General features: G+C 39.2%; 2 protein-coding genes across 2 annotated transcripts; one reads left to right on the top strand and one right to left on the bottom strand.

Moving 5' to 3' along the window:
* The first annotated feature begins 8,183 nt into the window (after positions 1-8,183).
* Positions 8,184-11,600, top strand: LOC129731276 (ATP-dependent RNA helicase WM6). The gene is made up of 7 exons (XM_055691137.1): positions 8,184-8,245; positions 8,511-8,730; positions 8,919-9,323; positions 9,506-9,624; positions 10,598-10,729; positions 10,787-11,189; positions 11,263-11,600. The coding sequence occupies exons 2-7, from the start codon at positions 8,532-8,534 to the stop codon at positions 11,274-11,276; spliced, it is 1,272 nt and encodes a 423-aa protein (XP_055547112.1). The 5' UTR covers positions 8,184-8,245; positions 8,511-8,531; the 3' UTR covers positions 11,277-11,600.
* Positions 11,601-14,034: 2,434 nt separating this feature from the next.
* Positions 14,035-17,243, bottom strand: LOC129730952 (uncharacterized). The gene is made up of 5 exons (XM_055690622.1): positions 16,798-17,243; positions 16,036-16,223; positions 15,862-15,979; positions 15,494-15,800; positions 14,035-15,432 (listed from the first exon to the last, which is right to left on the bottom strand). The coding sequence occupies exons 1-5, from the start codon at positions 16,857-16,859 to the stop codon at positions 15,160-15,162; spliced, it is 948 nt and encodes a 315-aa protein (XP_055546597.1). The 5' UTR covers positions 16,860-17,243; the 3' UTR covers positions 14,035-15,159.
* Between the last annotated feature and the right edge of the window lie 3,823 nt (positions 17,244-21,066).

Below are 21,066 nucleotides of genomic sequence, written 5' to 3' on the forward strand. Positions count from 1 at the left end.
GGTTTTCAGAGTTGACGTGACGTGTTACATGCTGAATTAAAAAAAAAACTGATTTACAGCAAAAAAAAATATGCGCAATTGGGGTGTTCAGCTATTCACGGATTTCTGATTTTTGTATATCATCTGAAAGAGTGTAATTTTCTGAGCAAAACTTGTTTTTTTAAAACTTTATACCATTATTCTTCGATTTTTAGATGAAGAATAAAAATTCGCTCTGAATCGCTACGATGACAGTTCGTATATGAGCGAACTGTCATTGTAGCGATTTCGAGCAGTTTTTAATTGTGATTTAAAAAGCGAAGGACAACGATAAAATTTTTTTGAAAATCACGTTTTGCTTATAAAATGCAGTTCTTTCAGATGACATAAAAAACTGATATAGCTAAACAACCCAATTATTTTTAACATAATTTAGTTCCAAATTATCATAACACAATCTATCAACATCCTCTACCAGCACAGCAGTTTTGTTTTGTTTTGTTTTGAAGTAGAATACTTCTCTCAGAAGGTTCGGCTACATAGGGATGTGAAATGAAAATCTAAAACCGAAAAAAGTGAAAAATATGTCCAATTTCAAATGCTAATAAATCGGTTAGTATTCGATGGATTTCCTTCGTTCTTGCAGCAATAGATTGGAAAATCTTCTAAGATTCTTCCCAAAATGCGATAATTGTAATTTTATTATTCACACTATTGTACTGTTGAAAATAGTCAAGCCTTGTCAAAACGAAAAATTCGACCTCTGATTGGTCGTTATATGCTTGCTTCCCAAGCACGGTCGACAGGATCATATACCTTGCAATTGAAAACATGCTATTTGGCCTATATAAGAGCCTGTTTCAGCCGGAACCGCTCATAATAGTTCTAGACAGCGACAACAGCAGTCGTCCTTCCTTAGCAGCAGCACTAGCCCTGTGGTTGATCACCACGTCTCAGGAGCAGCGCGGTTTTTCTCAGCGTGTGTCGCCAGACAGCCATTATTCCCCCCGTGTTGGGGCAGCATGAAGATTGCCATCAGGAAATCCAATTTTGGAAATCAAAATGCCTTTTTTAAGGCAAATAAACAAGTCATTGAAAGTTAATAACTTTTGTCAACGCAAGCAAGCATTCTGTGTTGCATCCTAGCAATTTAAATCTGTCGCACCCGTCGAGTTTACTGAATGTAAAATAGCTTCCACAGTGCATGTTGTCCGTGTATCTTAATTCCCCCAATGTTAGGGCAGCTCAAAAGTTGTAATCAGTAACCGATTTTGTACCGCAAAATGCTTTTTTCAAGGCAAATAAACAAATAATTGAAGGTTAATAATTTTCTGGCATCAACACAAGCAGACATTCTGTGCGGGATGCAATCAAATTCTGTTGTAGTTGTCTAATTTTTACTTTTACTTTATTTAGTAAACCCCCCACTGTAGGGGCAGCGTAAAGGCTGCGGTCAGCATACCCAACTTTGAATAACAAACTGCCCTGTTAGACCGCATTCACAAAGACAGTTAGTTCGACTATGCAGAGCTAATATGAAGTCGATTCAATCAATCAGCAGTAACAGAATTTCGTCGTCTCCCAGTTGCCAAGTTGCAACATGATGCAACACGCAACAGCGAGCAAACGAAATCGCTAGATGTTGCAAACCGCAATAAGATACGGGTTAAAGCCGTTGCGTGTGTGAGAGCACCATCGGTGTTTATTCGCTGGATACAAAAATCACATGCGAATTGTGGAATAATTCGTCTAAAAAACATAAGGAAATGGTAAACCTGAACTGAAAGGCGTGGCCTATTACGTAGCACCCTTCGGCTATAAAAGTGTTTCTGGGAAAACTAGCTACATTCATTAGTCGGAAGGTGAAATGGATGGACCGTCCACAACGTTGACAGCAGTAACAGCAGATATCGGCACTCAGCAGTAACAGACCGTAGCAGCGGGTTGCGCCTGTGGTTGCCTTCAAATTAAACAAATCACTTGCCCATGGTTGGTCATAACGTCTCAGGAGCAGCGCGGTTCTTCTCAGCGTGTGTCGCCAGACTGCCATTATTCCCCCCGTGTTGGGGCAGCATGAAGATTGCCATCAGGAAATCCAATTTTGGAAATCAAAATGCCTTTTTCAAGGCAAATGAACAAGTCATTGAAAGTTAATAATTTTTGTCAACGCAAGCAAGCATTCTGTGTTGCATCCTAGCAATTTAAGTTTGTCGCACCCGTCTAATTTACTGAATGTGAAATAGCTTCCACAGTGCATGTTGTCCGTGTATCTTAATTCCTCCAATGTTAGGGCAGCTCAAAGGTTGTAATTAGCAACCGATTTTGAACCGCAAAATGCTTTTGAAGTAGAATACTTCTCTCAGGAAGTTCGGCTACATAGGGATGTGAAATGAAAATCTAAAACTGAAAAAAGTGAGAAATATGTCCAATTTCAAATGCTAGGGAATCTGTTAGTTTTCGATGGATTTCCTTCGTTTTTGCAGCAATCGATCAGAAAATCTTCTAAGATTCCTACCAGATGCATGAAATTGCAATTTTATTATTCGAACTATTGTACTATTGAAAATCCTTAAGCCTTGTCAAAACACAAAATTCGACCTCTGATTGGTCGTTATACGATTGGAAAGTGAAACACGTACGGACTTCACAGTATTGCCTGCAAATTGTCAAATGTTTTGACAAGGCCTGTTGCAACGCATTTCAGAGCAAGTATGGAACATACTTTCCGCACAGATTTTTGCCTACACCCATTCCCCTTTGTTACAATCCTAGCATCGTTATTACGGAAGACAGATCTGCAAGTGCTGGAAATACTGAATCTAATTTGAAGTTTGCTTCTCTTTTTCAGAGCCTAGCATTGTTCAAGAGCAACAAACTAGCATACGATACGTTTTGCCCAAGTAGATTGAACAATTTGGACAAACGTATTTGCTCGCATTGTGATATTTTTTTTGCATCTTCAACATTACTAAATAGTCATTGTAAACATGTTCATGGAAAACAATTTCGGACACCCAAAAGGAAACCACGAAAAGTGTTTGCCAAACGTGAGAATGAGCTCTTACTCAACTTCGATAGCGATGAGGATTGGGAAGCAGAATGGCTGCAAGAAGATTTTCTTGGCCTTGATAACCATTCGTTCCAGAATGAAAATGAAACTGATGCAGCTGTCAGAATCCCAGTTGCTAACATGAGCCATCATTTTGAGTGTGCCTGGGAGAATACCCGTGAAGATGAGTAGATGTGTTATTTTTTCCCAATGAAAATCAATATACAGAAAAACGGTATTCAGGATTTTTTTTTTTTGTAAATTCCTTAGTTACACGTAGTATCCAGCTTCACCGTAGCATCCAGCACATACCGTAGTATCCAGTTTTTTACGCACCATAATGGCGGGTGCTATAATGCAAAGTTCGTAATAAGTTACCCACCCTTTTGACAACTCTGCTTACGTCAGTTTGAAGTGTTCATATATTTTATCGAAAGAAAAATATATCTGGCAACATTTGTGTTGCCAATTTTTCAGAAACCTGAAATCTGACGTAGGCAGAGAGGTTCGCATATTACGAACACGCATTATAGCGACCGTCATTATGGTGCGTAAAAAGGATAGGGTGGGGATAGTATTTACAAATGTTACGAATTGTTACAAAGGGGTGCGGGGTTCGTGAAAATGGCATTTTTTGCGTTACGTAATATTTGAATGGCCTTTACCGCGCGCACCCGAAATCCGTACACTGAAGCACTCGGGAATATCGTTTGATCAATATAAAATCATATACTCAACAATATCGCACGCTAGCCTGTGGGGCTAATAGCGGTTTCGATCAACTAGATTAGTTAAGAGACTTCGTTATCGATTGGCATGGCAATAGATTGTCGTAAAATGAAATGAGTTCTAGATGCCAAAAGGGCCATCCACATACCACGTGGACAGCTTTGCATCTTGCAAAGCTGTCCACGTGGTATGTGGATGGCCCCTTTGGCATCTATTTCATTGGTCCACGGTCCATACAATTTTTTTAGAATTTATGTGGTCAGTTGTCCACGAAGGGGGAGGGGGGGGTCAAAATCGTTAAAAATTTGTTCACGTGGTATGTGGATGGCCCCAAAGATCTCCCAGCTGGTCTCGAGGTACGATGCTTGCCTAACAAGCCAGTCGTCGTATGTTCGAGCCCCGGCTCGGGAGAGACTTTTTGTGTCAGTAGGATCGTAGCGCTAGCCCCGCAATTGTCCTGTACACTTAACAGTCGGCTGCGAAGTCTGTGTATAGCAAAACAGAAGGTCGAATTCCGATACGGAATGTAGCACCAAGGCTTTGCTTTTTCTAGATGCCAAAGTTTTATGTACAGGTCGGACTCGATTATCCGGAGCCCCGATTATCCGGGGCTCGATTATCAGGAGAGAATGGCTCGATTATCCGGAGTATTTTTTTCTGTATTTCTATAATGTACTTTTGTTTCCGGGTTTCGGGGTTGTTCTAAATTGTAACAACAATGCCCCGTTCTGTTTCTCGTCGTTCCCTCAACCAATTCTTACTCAACAACCTCCAAAAGCAAGGTATTATGTTTTTTAGTTGCCGATTAGGACAACCACTATTGGTCAACTGGTTCAGAATGTATGGCCGGAACATATTTCTGTAATATAATGGCCATGATCAATGCAGTACTTAGAACCACAAGCTGGCCTGTTTCGGTGGTGTTCCAGGAGTATTGAACCAAAACTCATCAAGCGAAATCAATAACGATTTGAAATCCGCAAAGTAACCCATCAGTAGCCATATCGAGTGTCTAGATCGTTATGGGCCACTTAGGAAATAGAAAAAAACATAAGTGTTGTCAAAATCGAACAGGGATATGTAACACCTCAGTTCTTCTTAATATTTGAATAATAAAACATATAAATACCCGCATAAACAAATACCATACACGAATTGTTTCCCGTATAGTATCTTAACCATTTATAAAACAATCACATAACCATTTACATACCATATCAACTTTAGTTTCGACCATCTAGTTTATAGTAAACTGAGAAATAACCATTTGGTGAACTAGGTGTTAGGTATGGTTACCATTCAAAAACAGCGATTTTCCCGAACATATTTTTTTCGATATTATACACGATATGGTAAACTAATAATCCAAAATTTTGTACTAAAACTATTCTTCAAATAGTATAAATATGTTATTTTGCAGTAGTTTCCAGTTGTTCAGGTATCATTTCATGAATGGTATATTTATATTGATTCATATTCTGATAATCGTTCGTGGAATAGTCGTGATATTGTTTTGAAAATAATTATAATATTTTTTGCAAAATCATGTTTTTGTTTTTCAGCTGCAGATATCATCACTTGCCAGCCATCTTGCACATTTCTTTTGTGACTGGTCATATTTGTATTCTTCCAGGCTGCGAGGGGCGCTGTTTTGCATTCGTCGTCGTGCAATGTGGACTTCATTATCGTTCTGCTCGAAGATACTGGATAGAAAAAAGGATTGTATAAATACTAAAGCCGAAAGATTTGTGACCAAATTGATTACCTTTCATTATAGTTTGACAAACACCTGCGACTACAGCGTTTACTGGAAGATATCTCTTCGTTTTTCGATGGAGCTTCAACCGTTGAAGGTGTGGTGGACAAACAGTGCTCACTATCCTATTTGGGGATACTGAATATAAATAGTTCGAGTCATTCAGTTTAGTACAGTTATAACTGATGAAAGACATTATCACGAACAGTTACCATACTTCATTAAGTACAGTTAAAATCCTTACCGCTTCAGCAATAGTTTTTGATTATGCGGGAAACAGTCTAAAGACAATTTATAATTTATTCCGTCGGCACATGTATTGTGTACAACTTACTATAATAGAAAACTCACTGTTCTAAATGAGAGATAATAAAAATTAAAAAAATAAAAATGGCTCGATTATCCGGAGGATTCGATTATCCGGAACGAAATGTTTTTTAAAACTCCGGATAATCGAGTCCGACCTGTACTTTTATCCATGTAAAATTACCGACGATTTTTTGAAATTGGTTTGTGACTTGTGGTCGAATGGTTCATAAAAGACTAATAATCACATATTTTACTTATTTTAGGCTAAGTTTTAAGTTTTCTTTGTAATTAATTCATGTGTATATTGTCCTTTCACAAACAAATTAGAATGCAGGGTATTTTTAAGAAAAAGAAGAAGCAACACCCGCGACTGACAGACATCTCAAACACTGGTTAAAAAGTGCTTAAAGGAATAGCACTCGATACACGTTCAACTGGGGATGGTAAAATGTTCGTAATTGAAATACGAAAATATCCGAAGAAGGTTTATTCTCTACACCTCATTAGTTAATTATGGTCTTTTTATTTGTTTCTTATGTTTTCGTTTGTCTTGATCGAGCAAAGAATATCATATTCATCATCAAAGGCATGTACGATTTATTGCCATCAGCGATGGGCACCATTTCGCCTATTTTTAGATCGGTTAGTGAACATGATACGACAACATAGTACGGGTTTGTTAAAGTTCGCATGCTTTTGGCGATTTGATGTATTTATCACAACAATGCCATGATATATAAAATAAAAGTCGTGGGACAACCATGTCTATAAAGCTCAATTTTGAAGATGCAGGAAACAGACATAGAAACGATGCGCTGTAGACTTTCGCGGTACTGGAAAACATTTATGTTATCTCAGGAAACAAATTTTCAAAAAAAAAAGACTTTCTGAAGCATAGGAATTCTCGAGCTGGAACCAACAGAAGTTATGGGGAAACTAGGCCTTCGAATTTCGTTTAGCGGTAGGGCTCAGAAGCTTCGGTTTTTCGAAAAATGTCCTCAAGGGTAAAAATAAATTAAAGCTGAGAGATTTTCCCAGCTGAAAAATATATAAATATTTTCTTTTACCACAAAAGATCACCACTGCGACCATTAGTGGTCCAAATCTTACAAAAAAAAAACATTAGATTTTGACGTTTATTGCATCTCTAAGAAATTTGGCATCACAAATTTTTTTGCTATCGAACATTTTTTCATTGGTAAAAAAGTATAATTTTACCCGCACGACTTCCCGAAGTCCGATTGTGCTGAAATTTAGAATAGTGACTTTATTCGAGAAGACGAAACTTTTAAGCCGTACCTCTAAATCTCTGAACGAAATTCAGAGGTCTTCTTCCCATATATCTCATTGGCACATTTTTTTGTTGAGGTTTTAAACGGCGGTCATTCACCAGTCAATGAAAACTATGTTATATTGCATACTGCTTAAGCAACATCAAATAATGCAGCGGTTCTCAACCTTTTTTTATTCGAGTACCTCTTGGCGATATTTTACAAATCAATTGTACCCCCTGACTTGGAATATTCTGGCAGAGTGGGAGAGAGTAGTGGTAGATCATGTTGTGGTGGTCTAATTCAGGTTTCAAATTGAATTATGGTTTGTTCGATTACTATGCTCATGTTTCAAAAGCAAGTTTGAACAACAAATGAAGTATTATAAAAAAAATTGCTTTATCCGCCATTACTGATTTTTCTTTCGCGTACCCCCTGGAAGCTTTTACGTACCCCAGGTTGAGAACCGCTGAAATAATGGGTTATAATTAGTTTATTCGTAGAACATTCTGATTGCAAACCATATCAATGCGGCTCTGCTGCATAGTTGAGGGCAAGGAATCAAGGCGGCTTTAAGTCAATGCTATTCAATTTCAATTGAAGTAAGTTAAGAGTGCATACGCTTTGACAAACAATTTCTTGAGTCGTATTTTTATTTGTGCTGTCTGAGATTGTCATTTTCGGTTGTCAGTTGCGGTTGTCAGTTAGAGCGCAAAATTCTAATTTATCTCTGAAATCTCGCTGAACATGTGAAAAGGGCCCATGTGCCATATGTAAACAAGCCACAATTTCACGTTTTTCAATGAATACAAGCTTATTCTACTCGTACAAATAAGATTTTTTGATAAAGAGTGGATTCTTTTATCAATAAATCTTATTGGTAAGAGCAGATTTCGCTTGTATTGATCAAAAAACGAGAAAATTTGGCTTGTTTACATATGGCGCATGGGCCCTTTTCACATGTTTGGCGAGAAATCACAATACCTATGCGAAAAACACAACACCCCTCGCCTGATTGTTTGTCTTTTCCCTCGTCGGTTTTCTGAATATGGTTCGATTTCTCCCGTTCCAATAGGCTTTTTCGTGCTCCTGTTCATTCGTGTTCCTTGTGTCGAGTTGTGAAGACCGCATTGCTTTTTCTGCTAGATTTTGGTAAGTTTTTGTAATGTTAAACCTTAGTAATATGTATTGTTTGCATGTTTTTTTTTGTTAAATTGGTTCTTATGAATGATATTCAAGTTTAGAGTAAAGTAAACGTAATTTCTGTTTGTTAATTTTGGTATTTTATCAAGTGGAAACTTCGAAAAAGGTCGAGACCGAACCCAAAATGGCTGCCACCATTCGTTGCTTGGCGTTGAAAATTTTACCGCACATGTATCCTTATACGTGGCTTTGTTGTTTTCTTTTCAAATTACAGAATTCAATCTAAATAAACACAATGGCTGATAATGATGATCTCTTAGATTATGAGGATGAGGATCAGACCGAGCAGGTTACTACCGAACCAGCGGAGCAGCCGAAAAAAGATGTGAAGGGAACGTACGTTTCGATTCACAGCTCTGGTTTCAGGGATTTCCTGCTGAAGCCCGAAATTCTTCGTGCCATTGTTGACTGTGGTTTCGAACATCCGTCAGAGGGTAAGTGTTTATGATTTTATTTGAAATTCGTGATTTTTCGATGATGAGAACAGATTCTTTTGTAGATAGGGACATCTGATAAAATGGATGATTGATTCTGATTCATTTTGCTGATCATTTTGAAGATAGTTTTAAGAGGATCAAAAATTTACCAAATCCTAATATGTTATTTCGATTTTCACTTTCAGTTCAACATGAATGCATCCCGCAGGCGGTGCTTGGTATGGATATTCTGTGCCAGGCAAAGTCCGGTATGGGAAAGACGGCAGTGTTCGTGCTGGCTACGCTGCAGCAGCTGGAGCCAACGGAAAGTGTACCGTACGTACTGGTTATGTGCCACACTCGCGAGTTGGCATTCCAAATCAGTAAAGAGTACGAGCGCTTTTCCAAGTATATGCCCAGTATTAAGGTAGCGGTATTTTTCGGAGGGCTGCCTATTCAAAAGGACGAAGAGGTACTGAAATCTACGAACCCACATATCATCGTTGGAACACCGGGTCGTGTTTTGGCGTTGATTCGTAACAAGAAGTTGAATTTGAAGCATCTTAAGCATTTTATCCTGGACGAGTGCGACAAAATGTTAGAGCAGCTAGGTCAGTTCTACTTCTACTTGTCTTATCCTAGTTATTATGATGAAAACATACCATTTTGTAGATAGGGACATCTGAGTTTCTTCTAGTGATTGATTTATTTATTATTTTCTGATTCTTTGTAAAATAGTTACAAACTGTGAACAATGAATGAGAGATACTTATGGGAACATCTCTTGTTTCAGATATGCGTCGCGACGTGCAGGAGATTTTCCGTAATACACCGCACGGCAAACAAGTAATGATGTTCTCCGCAACTCTCAGCAAAGAGATTCGTCCCGTGTGCAAGAAGTTCATGCAAGATGTAATTACACCCAATTCTACTACTAGTACTACTGTTTCCTGTACTGCTGAGAGTGTCTCTACTGTCCGCCCTGAAAGATACTGTGTTGGTGGGAATTGTTTACCGTACCGCTGGGACGATGGGTTTCATAAAGCGCCGAGGATTAAATTTTGTCAACCGCTAAGACACTACCACAATGTTAATTCTGGTCCCTGGAAGGTGGCTGAATCAGTCACCTAAAACAAAAACCGAACCCAACTGGTAATAGCTTAAATTAAACGACTGTGGGATGCTGGGACTTATCAAGCATAGGGTTTGTATGTCCCAAACGTCAAAGGAGCGGCCAGCGAAGGATCCACGTGATCAGTAGATAAACTAAAACCATAAACCCTATAAGACAACACCTACCCGTTAATAGGTAATTTTTGGGATTTTCTAATATTTCTTCAACCGCATAAATTGATTCAATAAATAATAACAATGCTAAAAAATCTACTGATCGAATCGTGAAGAATGTGATTTCCAGCAGAGTTCGAGTAGCTGATCATCTGAGCTGAAGTCGTCTGGTGCAAAATTTTAAGAATACAGACCTACGAAGACGAAACATCAAGGCGCCTTGTGAAATTGGCAACCTGCACACGCACACAGTTTCCAACCTCTTGAAGGCCAAATCCGTATGTAGTCTGTCTGTAATTTTTTAATCGCTATCGACCTTGTCTCGTTTCAGATAATCTTATATAGTACAAATCTTAAATTCACATATTTTTCTACCCCGCGGGGCGGATACAAACTTTCCCATGAAACCAACAGACTCTTTCACTGTGACTTCCATACCGATTGTTCGTGTTTTAGCAGGAGCCGATTGTAGAGGTTCTCTCTTAGTCATTGGCAACCCAGACATCCTCTGCGAATAGTGCAGCCGTGCATAATTCAAATATATCAATTTTTGTTTCCCTTCTGCGATATCTCCGTTTCATGTTACCAACTCTACCAGCCGATGGAAGTGTACGTTGATGACGAAACTAAACTGACGCTACATGGACTACAACAGCATTACGTTAAACTAAAGGAGAACGAGAAGAACAAAAAGTTGTTCGAACTGTTGGATGTGTTGGAGTTCAACCAGGTACTATTTAACCATTAAAACTATCGAATAAGTTTTAAAATCAACCTGCAAATGCAGGTTGTCATCTTCGTGAAGTCCGTACAGCGCTGTATGGCATTAGCTCAGCTGCTTACGGAGCAAAACTTCCCGGCTATTGGAATTCACCGTGGGATGGTACAGGAAGAGCGCTTGTCCCGGTACCAGCAGTTCAAGGATTTCCAGAAACGCATCCTAGTCGCCACCAACCTGTTCGGGCGCGGAATGGATATTGAACGTGTTAACATCGTTTTCAACTACGATATGCCCGAGGATTCCGACACCTACCTGCATCGTGTAGCTCGCGCCGGACGTTTCGGTACCAAAGGGCTGGCGATTACGTTTGTTTCCGATGAGACGGATGCCAAGATTTTGAACGAAGTGCAGGATCGATTCGATGTCAACATCACCGAACTGCCGGATGAAATTGATCTTTCGTCGTACAGTAAGTGTTGTTGTTTGCATGCATCGCAATTGTAGCTGGAAACTAAATTTTGTTATTCTCATTTTCATTGCAGTTGAAGGACGATAAAATGCCCCGTCGGTTCAATATTTGAATTTAGATTAATTTAGTTTGTAACTGGAGTAAAATGGTAAAAATTCACATCCTGACAGTTTCTTTTATAAAATTGAGCAATTTGATTTACTATTTTTTGTAGTAAATGTCAGTTTTATACTCCAAACAGCAGAATACTGACTCTATTAACACTCGATTAGTTTCAAATTTCCCTATATGCTAATTTTATATCTAATTCTGATGTGTTACTCTGTCATCGATTTGGTGTTTAAGCACATAATTTTATCAAGTTTATTATTTAAATTGTCGGAAACAAATAAATATACAAATACATGGCAACGATTGTCTTGTGAGATTTTGGTGACCGCATATGAACGTCCGAAGTGATGCGAATAAAAAAAAAAAACAAATAGCCCATGGATTTTTTTTAGAAGCTACGAAGGTCTCTATGAGATTTTTGGAGGTTGACGTTGCTGCTGACCATTTAGTGTCTTAAGATGTCTAGTTTTTCTTTCGCATCTTCAGATTTCTCGTTTCGTTGTCATATTCCTCCACTTTGATAAAGATCAAAAAGGAAAGTTTCCAAAAAATGTTTGGCGAATATTTTGCAGTGCTGCTAGAACGTAGGATTTAAAACTCAACTTTGAGGGAAGCGTCAAAGAAATTTCCTAAATTCTTGCATTTTTTGAAGTAGAATACTTCTCTCAGGAAGTTCGGCTACATAGAGATGTGAAATGAAAATCTAAAACCGAAAAAAGTGAAAAATATGTCCAATTTCAAATGCTAATAAATCGGTTAGTATTCGATGGATTTCCTTCGCTCTTGCAGCAATAGATTGGAAAATCTTCTAAAATTCTTCCAAAATGAAGATAATTGTAATTTGATTATTCAAACTATTGTACTATTGAAAATAGTTAAGCCTTGTCAAAACGGAAAATTAGACCTCTGATTGGTCGTTATAAGATTGCTTCCCAAGCACGGTCGACATAATCATATACCTTGCAGTTTAGAAAATGCTATTTGGCCTATATAAGAGCCTGTTTCAGCCGAAGCCGCTCATAAAAGCTCTAGAAAGCGACAACAGTTGTTGTCCATCCTTAGCAGCAGCACTAGCAGTGCAGTGTATACCAGCGAAAGTTGATAGCGGCCACAGCTGTGGCATAGCACAGTGGGGCGACTCCATACAAAGGCTGGCAAAGCAAAAAAAGTTTCGATAAATGCGACAAAAACTTGGTATTTACATAATTTTGGGGCGCTGAACACGAATTTGGCATCCATTTTTTGTTTGGGGCGGTCCATAAAGCACGAAACCCAATTTTTAATATTTTTTGGCACTTTCTTCCTTTTTATAGAATTATATGATCTTTGACAACAAGTAGTGCCACCGGGCGTCTTCCCCATTGAAAAAAACGTTATTTATGGACGACCCATCGAACTAAATAAATTTTAAATTTATATATCTTTTTAAATAAACTAAAACAACATAAGTAATACAAACTAATTACAAATTGAAAAAGTCATCATCATCATCATATTCCGCTGTGATCGCTTGAATCTTGTGTTGAATTGTTTCCAGAAAATTTGAAATTCATTATACTTATCAGCAAGAAAAATGTCTTTCGCTGCAATTTTCATTTCTTCTAGTGATTTTCGATGTTTCATTGTTTCATATATATGTTATCTTCCTAATCAGGGTTCTATGGTTGAAAGAGGACATTTAAATACATGTATAACACCATGACTTGACAACTTACTAGACAGTGAATTAGGTGGGGCCGCTGAAATTGAAGGCTCCATAATAACATATACTTATTATCCATATACTTTTCAAAGTAATGTACTTTTTTCAAAAAAAAAAAAGACAAAAAACGTCAGTTCGCCAAGCTTCGAAAAATCATAAAAAATTCAGATTTCATGATATTGCGCCCAAATTTTGGATTTAGACACTTGAATGTTATAGCAATTAAGGAAAAATATTATGAAACAGCTAACGAAAGAAAAAATTTTTTTTGGCTGATGGCCAGCGATTCCCCATTGTGCATAGCAATGGATAGCGCACCAGTTGCAGCGGATCTCAGCAACGATAGCAGCTAGGCCAGCTGATGCAGGGGCAGCGGATACCAATGGTAGCGTATAGCGGCCACAACTGTGGCATGGCTATGGATAGCGTAGTAGTTGCAGCTGGTATATCTGACCATGAAGCATTTATGCAATAGTTAAATGAAAGTTGCAATTGCAGCAATCGCCCTTTTTCAAGGCTACTAAATGTATTTGGAAGAGTATAATATATGGTTATTAATAAACTGCAACTGAGGTTTAATGCTGCTGCAAATGCACAGCAGTATAATGTTTATTACGATTTGTTGATACTGTGCTTAACAAGCGGTATATACGAAACAAATCCGATTTAGGAATGACTGACACGCTAGCAGCCGGGTTATCTTTCTTGTAAATGTATTCTACTTCAACCTTGCGGTCGTGGCTTTGCACACAACCCTCTTGTGATTTTTAATTTAATACTCAAATCCGAAAACTTGTAAAAAAAAAGGAATAGAAAGAGGAACGTTTCGACAGAAAACTTCTATCTGTGTAAGCCATGTTAAACCCAGGAACCTTTCTCTTCTAGCAGCAATTCACAATAGGAGATTGTCATACCTGTTTACAGTCATCATATTCGCACGAGGGCATCGGTGATTTGTACTCTCATTTTCGAATCAATTCAGACATTCGAACACTGGATAGTGTTTTCTTTCGGAAGAAATTAAAATGTACATTTTGTTTCGAAGAACTTTTCACTATTGGTTACAGTATTTTAGAGTAATTGTATAAGTATGTGATTGAATGAAGATTTTTTTTCTTGTTTTTGGTTTTTGATTCCAATAATTTATGTTTTTAGTTAAACTTTCCTCAACTATAAGGGAGATTGATCCTTTCTTTGCCTTACTTTGTCTTGTTTCCCTCCTAATCCTGCTAGAAAAATATTACAGATAAGTCAGTAAAAAATTCTTATACAGTAAAAATATATATTAATTAATCTTTTGTCGGTATTCAAAAAACTAGCTAATAAAATTCGCTCCTGTACGCAGTCGAATCGCACCTCAATACCTGCTCTTTCAGTTCAAAAAACAGTCGAGTTTACGCTGGCTGGTGATACCCCACCCAGTTCTAGCCACGATCAGCTGAAATTATTAGCATTAATCGTAAACTTATTCGATAGGACGTACAATGAATTACGGTCTAACGTAAAAGTATATCACAAACACAAACACCTGCTGGTCGAACTAGATCCGAACGCAATGAGTTGACAACGTTTGAACGACTGGCAACAGCAGTAACGGGCCTGGTTTCATAACAGATCACTGCTGACAGCGGTCCATTCTAGTCTCCTCCAGATACAATTAATACTGCTCAATCGTTCTATCGTTTGCCATCGCCACTTGATGGATTCTTCAATGGCGCGAATTATGTTGCTTGATAATGAAATTAGAACCCGAATTCTACTTAAACTAATACAAATTAATGCTACGAAAAAGTTACGAAATCGTAATAAATGTGGAACGACAGGTCTTTCGGAGTTGTTCCTTGCGACGTGCGACATCGAGGGATTAAGAGTCAATTGCCTGGTAAGATCCATTTCATCGACAAGTTCATTGTTATGGTATAAACTATGGGTAAAATTGTAGGAAGGATCGCTACTTGGGTGGCCACTTGCTATTGCTACTACTGGTACACACATATTTGGCTCACTGAATGATGATAGTAGTAGTAAGCGGTTGAAGCTGGCGATGATCACCACCAGTCCAAGTCGGAGGAAGTAAATGTTATGAGAGAAATGGAAATTGAACCGATGATCTACTAGTGTTGTAGTTAGCTCAATACGGTTTGTCTGCGCTTGAAGTCACCAGAGGTTCTTCGGTAAAACGTAACCATTCTTTGAGTAAAGATGCTTGCTGCATTCCTGGTTTGACCCGAGCAGAACGTTAGCGAACGAATCTTTGTTGCCAGAATTTGACGGCAAATTGGAGCCCTCGAAGAAAGGCTTCACTGGCGGCGACCCACCCTCATCGCCATACGTAGTTATAGTTTCTTTCTGGCCGTCCTTGGTCGAACGAGTGATCGTCGTTTTGGTGTGCCCTTCAGAATCACGAACAGTTTTGCGTGTTTCATAGGACTGCAATAAAATAAAAATTCATTACCAATCCGAAGAGAAACAAACCCGCAGAACAACTCACCCCATCGGGCTTTCGAATGGTTTGCGAGATAATACTCTGCCCGAACATGCGAGGTCCTTGGAATGTACCCTCAAAAATACCGTCGTGGAAGCGCTGAGGCGGTACACGGCGTGAACCACGTGGGGAAATCGATGGCAAGGGGTCCGATTCTTTGTAACCGTGTATCCAATTCATGATCTTTTGCTCGTCTGTAAGGTTTGGTTTCGGTTTGGTATTCGAGGAAACGGAGTCTCGTTTCTTCGGTAGCAACTCCTTCAGGTCTGGCGAAATGCGCTGCAAAAGGGTATGCAATTGCTCCGGATAGATTCTGAGGAAAATCAATTTAAGATATCAGAGTGTCTAACAACTTTAATTTGATGTATACTTACTCTCCGTCCAAATCGGTATCGATGAGCTTTTCTTTCTTAAACTCTTTCTTGATTTCCTCTTCGAAACCTGGCTTCAAAAAGTCTTGCTTCAAATCATGGTCGAACGTTTTGAAGGAATCTGTAAAATTCACACGTTTTAGTAGGACAAGGTAAGTGTATAAATGTAACACTCACCATCATATTCTTCCACGCTTTTCATCATCTCCTGAATTTGATGATCGAAATGCTTCTGGATTTCCAGTGGATTGGTGAAGATTTGCACGCCAAAAACCTTCTGGTTGTCGAAGAGATCATCATCACTGTCATACTCTTCTACCCAGACCGGTTTCCGGAACTCATCTTTTATGATTGGTTTCTTCTTTCTGCGAAGAAAATTGAACAACGTTATCAAATGTTTATTGTTTATAGCACTATCTTTTGAAGCGAATACAACATATTCCATTGCAATGTCCCCGGCTGAGATTCATAAACAAAACAATCAGCAATTCGAAATTGTAAAGCGTCAGCATACAAACACTGTTTTATTAAACAGACTCGAAGAATATGATGTGTCAGATGTTGTGAAATTGCTGCTGATTCAATTACCGTAAGCAAACATTGTTATGAAAATATTTTTGAACAGGTAGTTACGTAAACCATTGTATACTCGAATAATAAACACTTATTTTCGTATTTGTCAATCAACTCTGTTCGGTAATTATCAAAAGACCGTATCCTAATTCAGACTATGATTATATACATACAAACAGAAAATGTATCCCTAGAAAATTTATCGATCCGAATGTTAGGATGCGCAATTTGTTTTCTCAATCATGTAGTATGATATTCAAATTCTGAGGGTTTTGACCGTGTTATTTTGTTTTTGCAAGATGAAAGCAAACAAGGCAAAGCAAGAAAGCGAAACCAAGTTCACCTTTCAACCTTTCGCGCACTAACCTCTTATCGTCGTCGTCCCCTTTCTGACCGTCTATTCCCATCATCTTCTTCAACAGATCCATCTTTACGATACAAATTTTGACCGAATTTATGGGACTGGTCAAAGAGAAAAAGTTAATCGGCAGGCTTTTTTGCGATTGTAGCTGCGTCTGTAAATCGTAATTGGTCGGACGCTGAATGGATTCGCTATGAAGAAACCTTTGATTTACGATGTAAACTTTAGTTTATTCACTGTCACTAGATAGTACTGCAGATTTTTCGCACCAGTTTACGCTTTTTAACTGAAATTTACAGTAAAATTGCTTTCAAAAACAACAACGCACTAAAGGACTTTCTAGAAAACCGAAAAGTTGTCAGCTGAGTAGTGAAAAAACTTGTCTAGCTCCTGAAAGTTGTCAAACATCAGTCGTTCTTGCGCACTGTGCACTGTGTCCGAGAACCGGAGAGCTGTAATTGAGGGAGAGCTTTTGCCAAAAGTCACGTACGCGCAAAAGCTCTTGCCTTTTATCTTTTGACAACACTTGACAGAGAGATGCAAAACGGTGTCACAGGGTGTCACATTTACGGATGTATGTGCATGCATAAATTTGGAAACCCTTTGTTTTAGTAGTCTCTATAGTCACAGATAACAGACTAACAAGCAAACTATAAAAAGTGTCCAAGACAGTTTCTGAGCGCAAAAATATATCCTCGGAATTACACCCCCCTTTGTTTGTTCGTCGCCTGTTAGTCTGTTCTCTGTGCTATAGTCTTCACAAATCTGTTTTAAAATTTTATATCCCAATGTTAATCAGTTAAAAGCTTTGCAGTTTGAGAAATGTAGCAAATAATAGAAGTGTTGTATGCGAAGCCACGACCGCAAGGTTGACGTAGAACTACATGTTTGTTACATTACTTTCATTATTGTATTCGAGAGTGACCAATTACAAAACTTTTATCCAACACTAATGACACAACAATTGGGTTGTTTAGCTATACCGGTTATTTTATATCATCTAAAAGAACTGCATTTTCTAAGTAAAATGTGATTAAAAAAAATATTCTATCGTTGTCCTTCGCTTTTTAAATCACGATTTAAAACAGCCCGAAATTTGCTCGAAATCGCGAGTTTTTATTCTTCGTTTAAAAATCGAAGGATAATGATATGAAGTTTAAAAAATCACGTTTTGCTCAGAAAATTAAACTCTTTCAAATGATATTTAAAAATCGGAGATCCGTGAATAGCTAAACAACCCAATTGTGAATCGATCCCAGTTGCTATTTTATTTTTTTCAGAGCCGCCACATTATTTCCAGAAATTTACACTAATAAATAGTGTTGAATAAAAGTTATTAACATTGAGATGATAAGTTATTATTTTTTTAGCGTATCACTCGAAATCTGCGTTTTAACAAGGCTTGATCATTTACAATAGTTCAAATAAACATTCTACATTCATTTTACACCCCTATGTAGCCAAACTTCCTTAGCGACGAAGTTCTATTTAAAAATTTACTCTGGAGTAAATAACAATGCTATCACAGACGATGTCTGTTTATATTCCCATTCCTTAGCCTTTGCTTACATCGGAAATTTTGCAGTGGGTTGGTGAAACGGGACGGAATTAAAGCATTATTTTATCTTTGTTAACTGTACATGGTTACCAAATTTTAAATTTTTGATGCCATAAAATTCGACAGAGGCTAGAACCATGGGCGCAACTAAGGAAAATTTGTAGGGGGGGGGCTAGTTTTCATACACTTCATTTAAAAAAAATAGGAAAAAGAGTTACAATGCGCCTATTTAAAAACGCATAAAGTAGTGTCGTAACAGAAGACAAAATCACTTCAATCGGGAATAAATCTCCGAAGATGTATTGAATATCTTGACCATCTCTTTCAGCTGACACTGATTCGATATTGAGGTGAACTAGGTTTGGTAAGCGGCTGGGCAGTGCGTACTAGCAGTACACCCGTGCTAGTCGGCATAAAATAGATCCCAGTGTGGTCCAAGGCATAATGCCATATTCTCAACTCCACGTGGAACCGACTGGAATAGGAGCAACCATGAGAAGATTGGGAACCGGGGGGAACTTGGTCGTATGCTGACAGGGAAGCGGTAGTTGTTCTCCTTGGAGAGCAGCTTGTCTGAGCGTCTGTTTTCCAGGATAAGGGCGGCTCGAACAGCGACTGATGCGAAGTGGACGGTGAACTATGAAATGCGGTGTCTCGCCTCTACACCCAAGACAGCGGCCCCGTCGCGAGACTAGGTATCGCAGCCCTAGTAAAACAGCATGCTAAAAAAACATACTACGCACAATCAAGAATTGAAAACGAACCGGAACTACCCGCAATGATCTAGTGAAGAAATAAGGCCGACGATTAAAAGCACGGTACATGTAACAGTAGATCGCTTAACGCCTCGGATGCCGACCGGATCCTGCTGGATCAGCTAGAACTTCACCAGTTCGGCATCGTTGCGCTCCAGGAGCTTTACCGAAAAGGAGAAAAGGTACGGCGAATTTGTGGCCGCAAGGCACAATTTTACCAGAGCGGCGGCACAAACAATGAGCTGGGAATGTTATATGAAGAAAAAAAATGAGCTGGGTACCGGTTTTATAGTGCTGGGCAGGATGCAGAGTCGTGTGATCAAGTGGCAGGCGTTCAGCGACACGTTGTGTTTGTTGAGAATAAAAGGCCGGTTCTACAACTACACCATCCTCAATGCCTACTGCCCTCTCGAAGGACGTCCCAATATAGAGAAAGAAATGTTCTACGCACAGCTGGTGAAACTCTACGATAGCTGCTCGCGTAGAGACATCAAGATCGTCATTGGGGACATGAACGCTCAGGTCGGTAGGGAAAACATATATAAGCCGGTGATTAGCCCGTACAGCCTGCACATCGTCACGAACGACAACGGCCAGGGATGCGTCAACTTCGCAGCTTCCCGCAGACTGGCAGTCCGAAGAACCTGCTTTCCCTAAAAAGACATCCACGAAATCACCTGGAGATCACCTGACCAACGAACAAACCAAATTGACCATGTTCTCATCGACGGCTCTTTTTTCTCAGACATACAAACGTACGCACCAATTGTGGTGGGGGTATTGGCATGACCACTTCGATCGAGTCTAGTGCGACGAAGTAAAAAGTTGACGATGTAGCTGATACGACCGGTAGTTCTCTACGGAATCGACACATCAACGCTTCTGGCCTTAACGCTCTTGGAGTTTTCGAACAGAAGGTGCTGCGGACTATCTATTGTGGAGTACAGACAGACGACGGATAATGGCGACAGTGCATGAGCCATGAGCTGCTTGCGCTGCTTGGAGAGAACCCCGTTGCACAGCTGGCGAAAATCAATAGGTTGTGGTGGGCCGGTCGCGTCGTAAGGATGCCGGACGATGATCCTGTGAAATCACTTCTCTTCAGCAACCCTGTGGACTAGGGGGCGCAGCGTGCGCGATGGCTCGACCAGTTCGAAAGAGACTTGCGGGTGATGAGACGTCTGAGGAACTGGCGAAACACAGCCCAAAACCGAGCAGCATGGCAACAACTTCTTGATACAGCACGAGCCACCACGACACTCGTCTTATTAGTAAGGTAAGTAAGAGAGCTGGGTTTGAGAATCGATCCTGGGCACAGTACTAGTTCTCAGCCAACGAATGATGACTTCTCAATTTGTGTTGATTTTGATGCTCTGATAAGAAGTATGGGATGTATTTATATTGACTACAATTATTCTCTGGGAAATTCTAGGGGAGGGCTTAAAACTTGCTAGGGGGGGGCTGTAGCCCCCCTTAGCCCCCCGTAGTTGCGCCCATGGCTAGAACAGTCTGCTGCCGATAGTGCTGACAACACAGGCGCACAACTTGACACACCCAGTTGACTTGAAACTAAAAAAAGCAAAAAACCGGGAATTTGCGAGGCGCTACACTTTAGAGGCAAGTTTCAGCCCATTTCGGTCAATTTTTCGCGACGTTTATTAGTGTAAAAAGAAAAGTATATATATAGCAAATTTCTTCATTCCACCAGCTCGCCTCGTTTTGACCTGGAAACAACCTAACTGCTGTCAAAACGCTTCTTTATTCGTTCGATTTTGACCCACACTCAAAATATTTTTCACGTTATGATTACCGGAAAAGTTATGTGAATATTTTCCACTGTCGTTTTCACGTAGATTTTACGTGATTGTAATTTGAGTTCATCATGATCTGGTGAGATGATTTATCTTGTGAATTTTATTCATTAGATATATGCGTTTCATGTGATTTTCACGTAGACTTTA

Source organism: Wyeomyia smithii, chromosome 3 (assembly GCF_029784165.1).
Source record: "Wyeomyia smithii strain HCP4-BCI-WySm-NY-G18 chromosome 3, ASM2978416v1, whole genome shotgun sequence".
In the NCBI taxonomy this organism is placed as follows: Eukaryota; Metazoa; Arthropoda; class Insecta; order Diptera; family Culicidae; genus Wyeomyia; species Wyeomyia smithii.

Excerpts from the sequence above, each read along its gene's own strand:
- LOC129731276 (XM_055691137.1), top strand. The coding sequence starts at position 8,532 with ATGGCTGATAATGATGATCTCTTAGATTATGAGGATGAGGATCAGACC. Across the intron at positions 9,625-10,597 it reads GCAAGAAGTTCATGCAAGAT|CCGATGGAAGTGTACGTTGA; the intron begins GTAATTACACCC and ends CAACTCTACCAG. Across the intron at positions 10,730-10,786 it reads ATGTGTTGGAGTTCAACCAG|GTTGTCATCTTCGTGAAGTC; the intron begins GTACTATTTAAC and ends CTGCAAATGCAG.
- LOC129730952 (XM_055690622.1), bottom strand. The coding sequence starts at position 16,859 with ATGGATCTGTTGAAGAAGATGATGGGAATAGACGGTCAGAAAGGGGAC. Across the intron at positions 16,224-16,797 it reads GGGGACGACGACGATAAGAG|AAAGAAGAAACCAATCATAA; the intron begins GTTAGTGCGCGA and ends TTTTCTTCGCAG. Across the intron at positions 15,980-16,035 it reads AAGCGTGGAAGAATATGATG|ATTCCTTCAAAACGTTCGAC; the intron begins GTGAGTGTTACA and ends TGAATTTTACAG.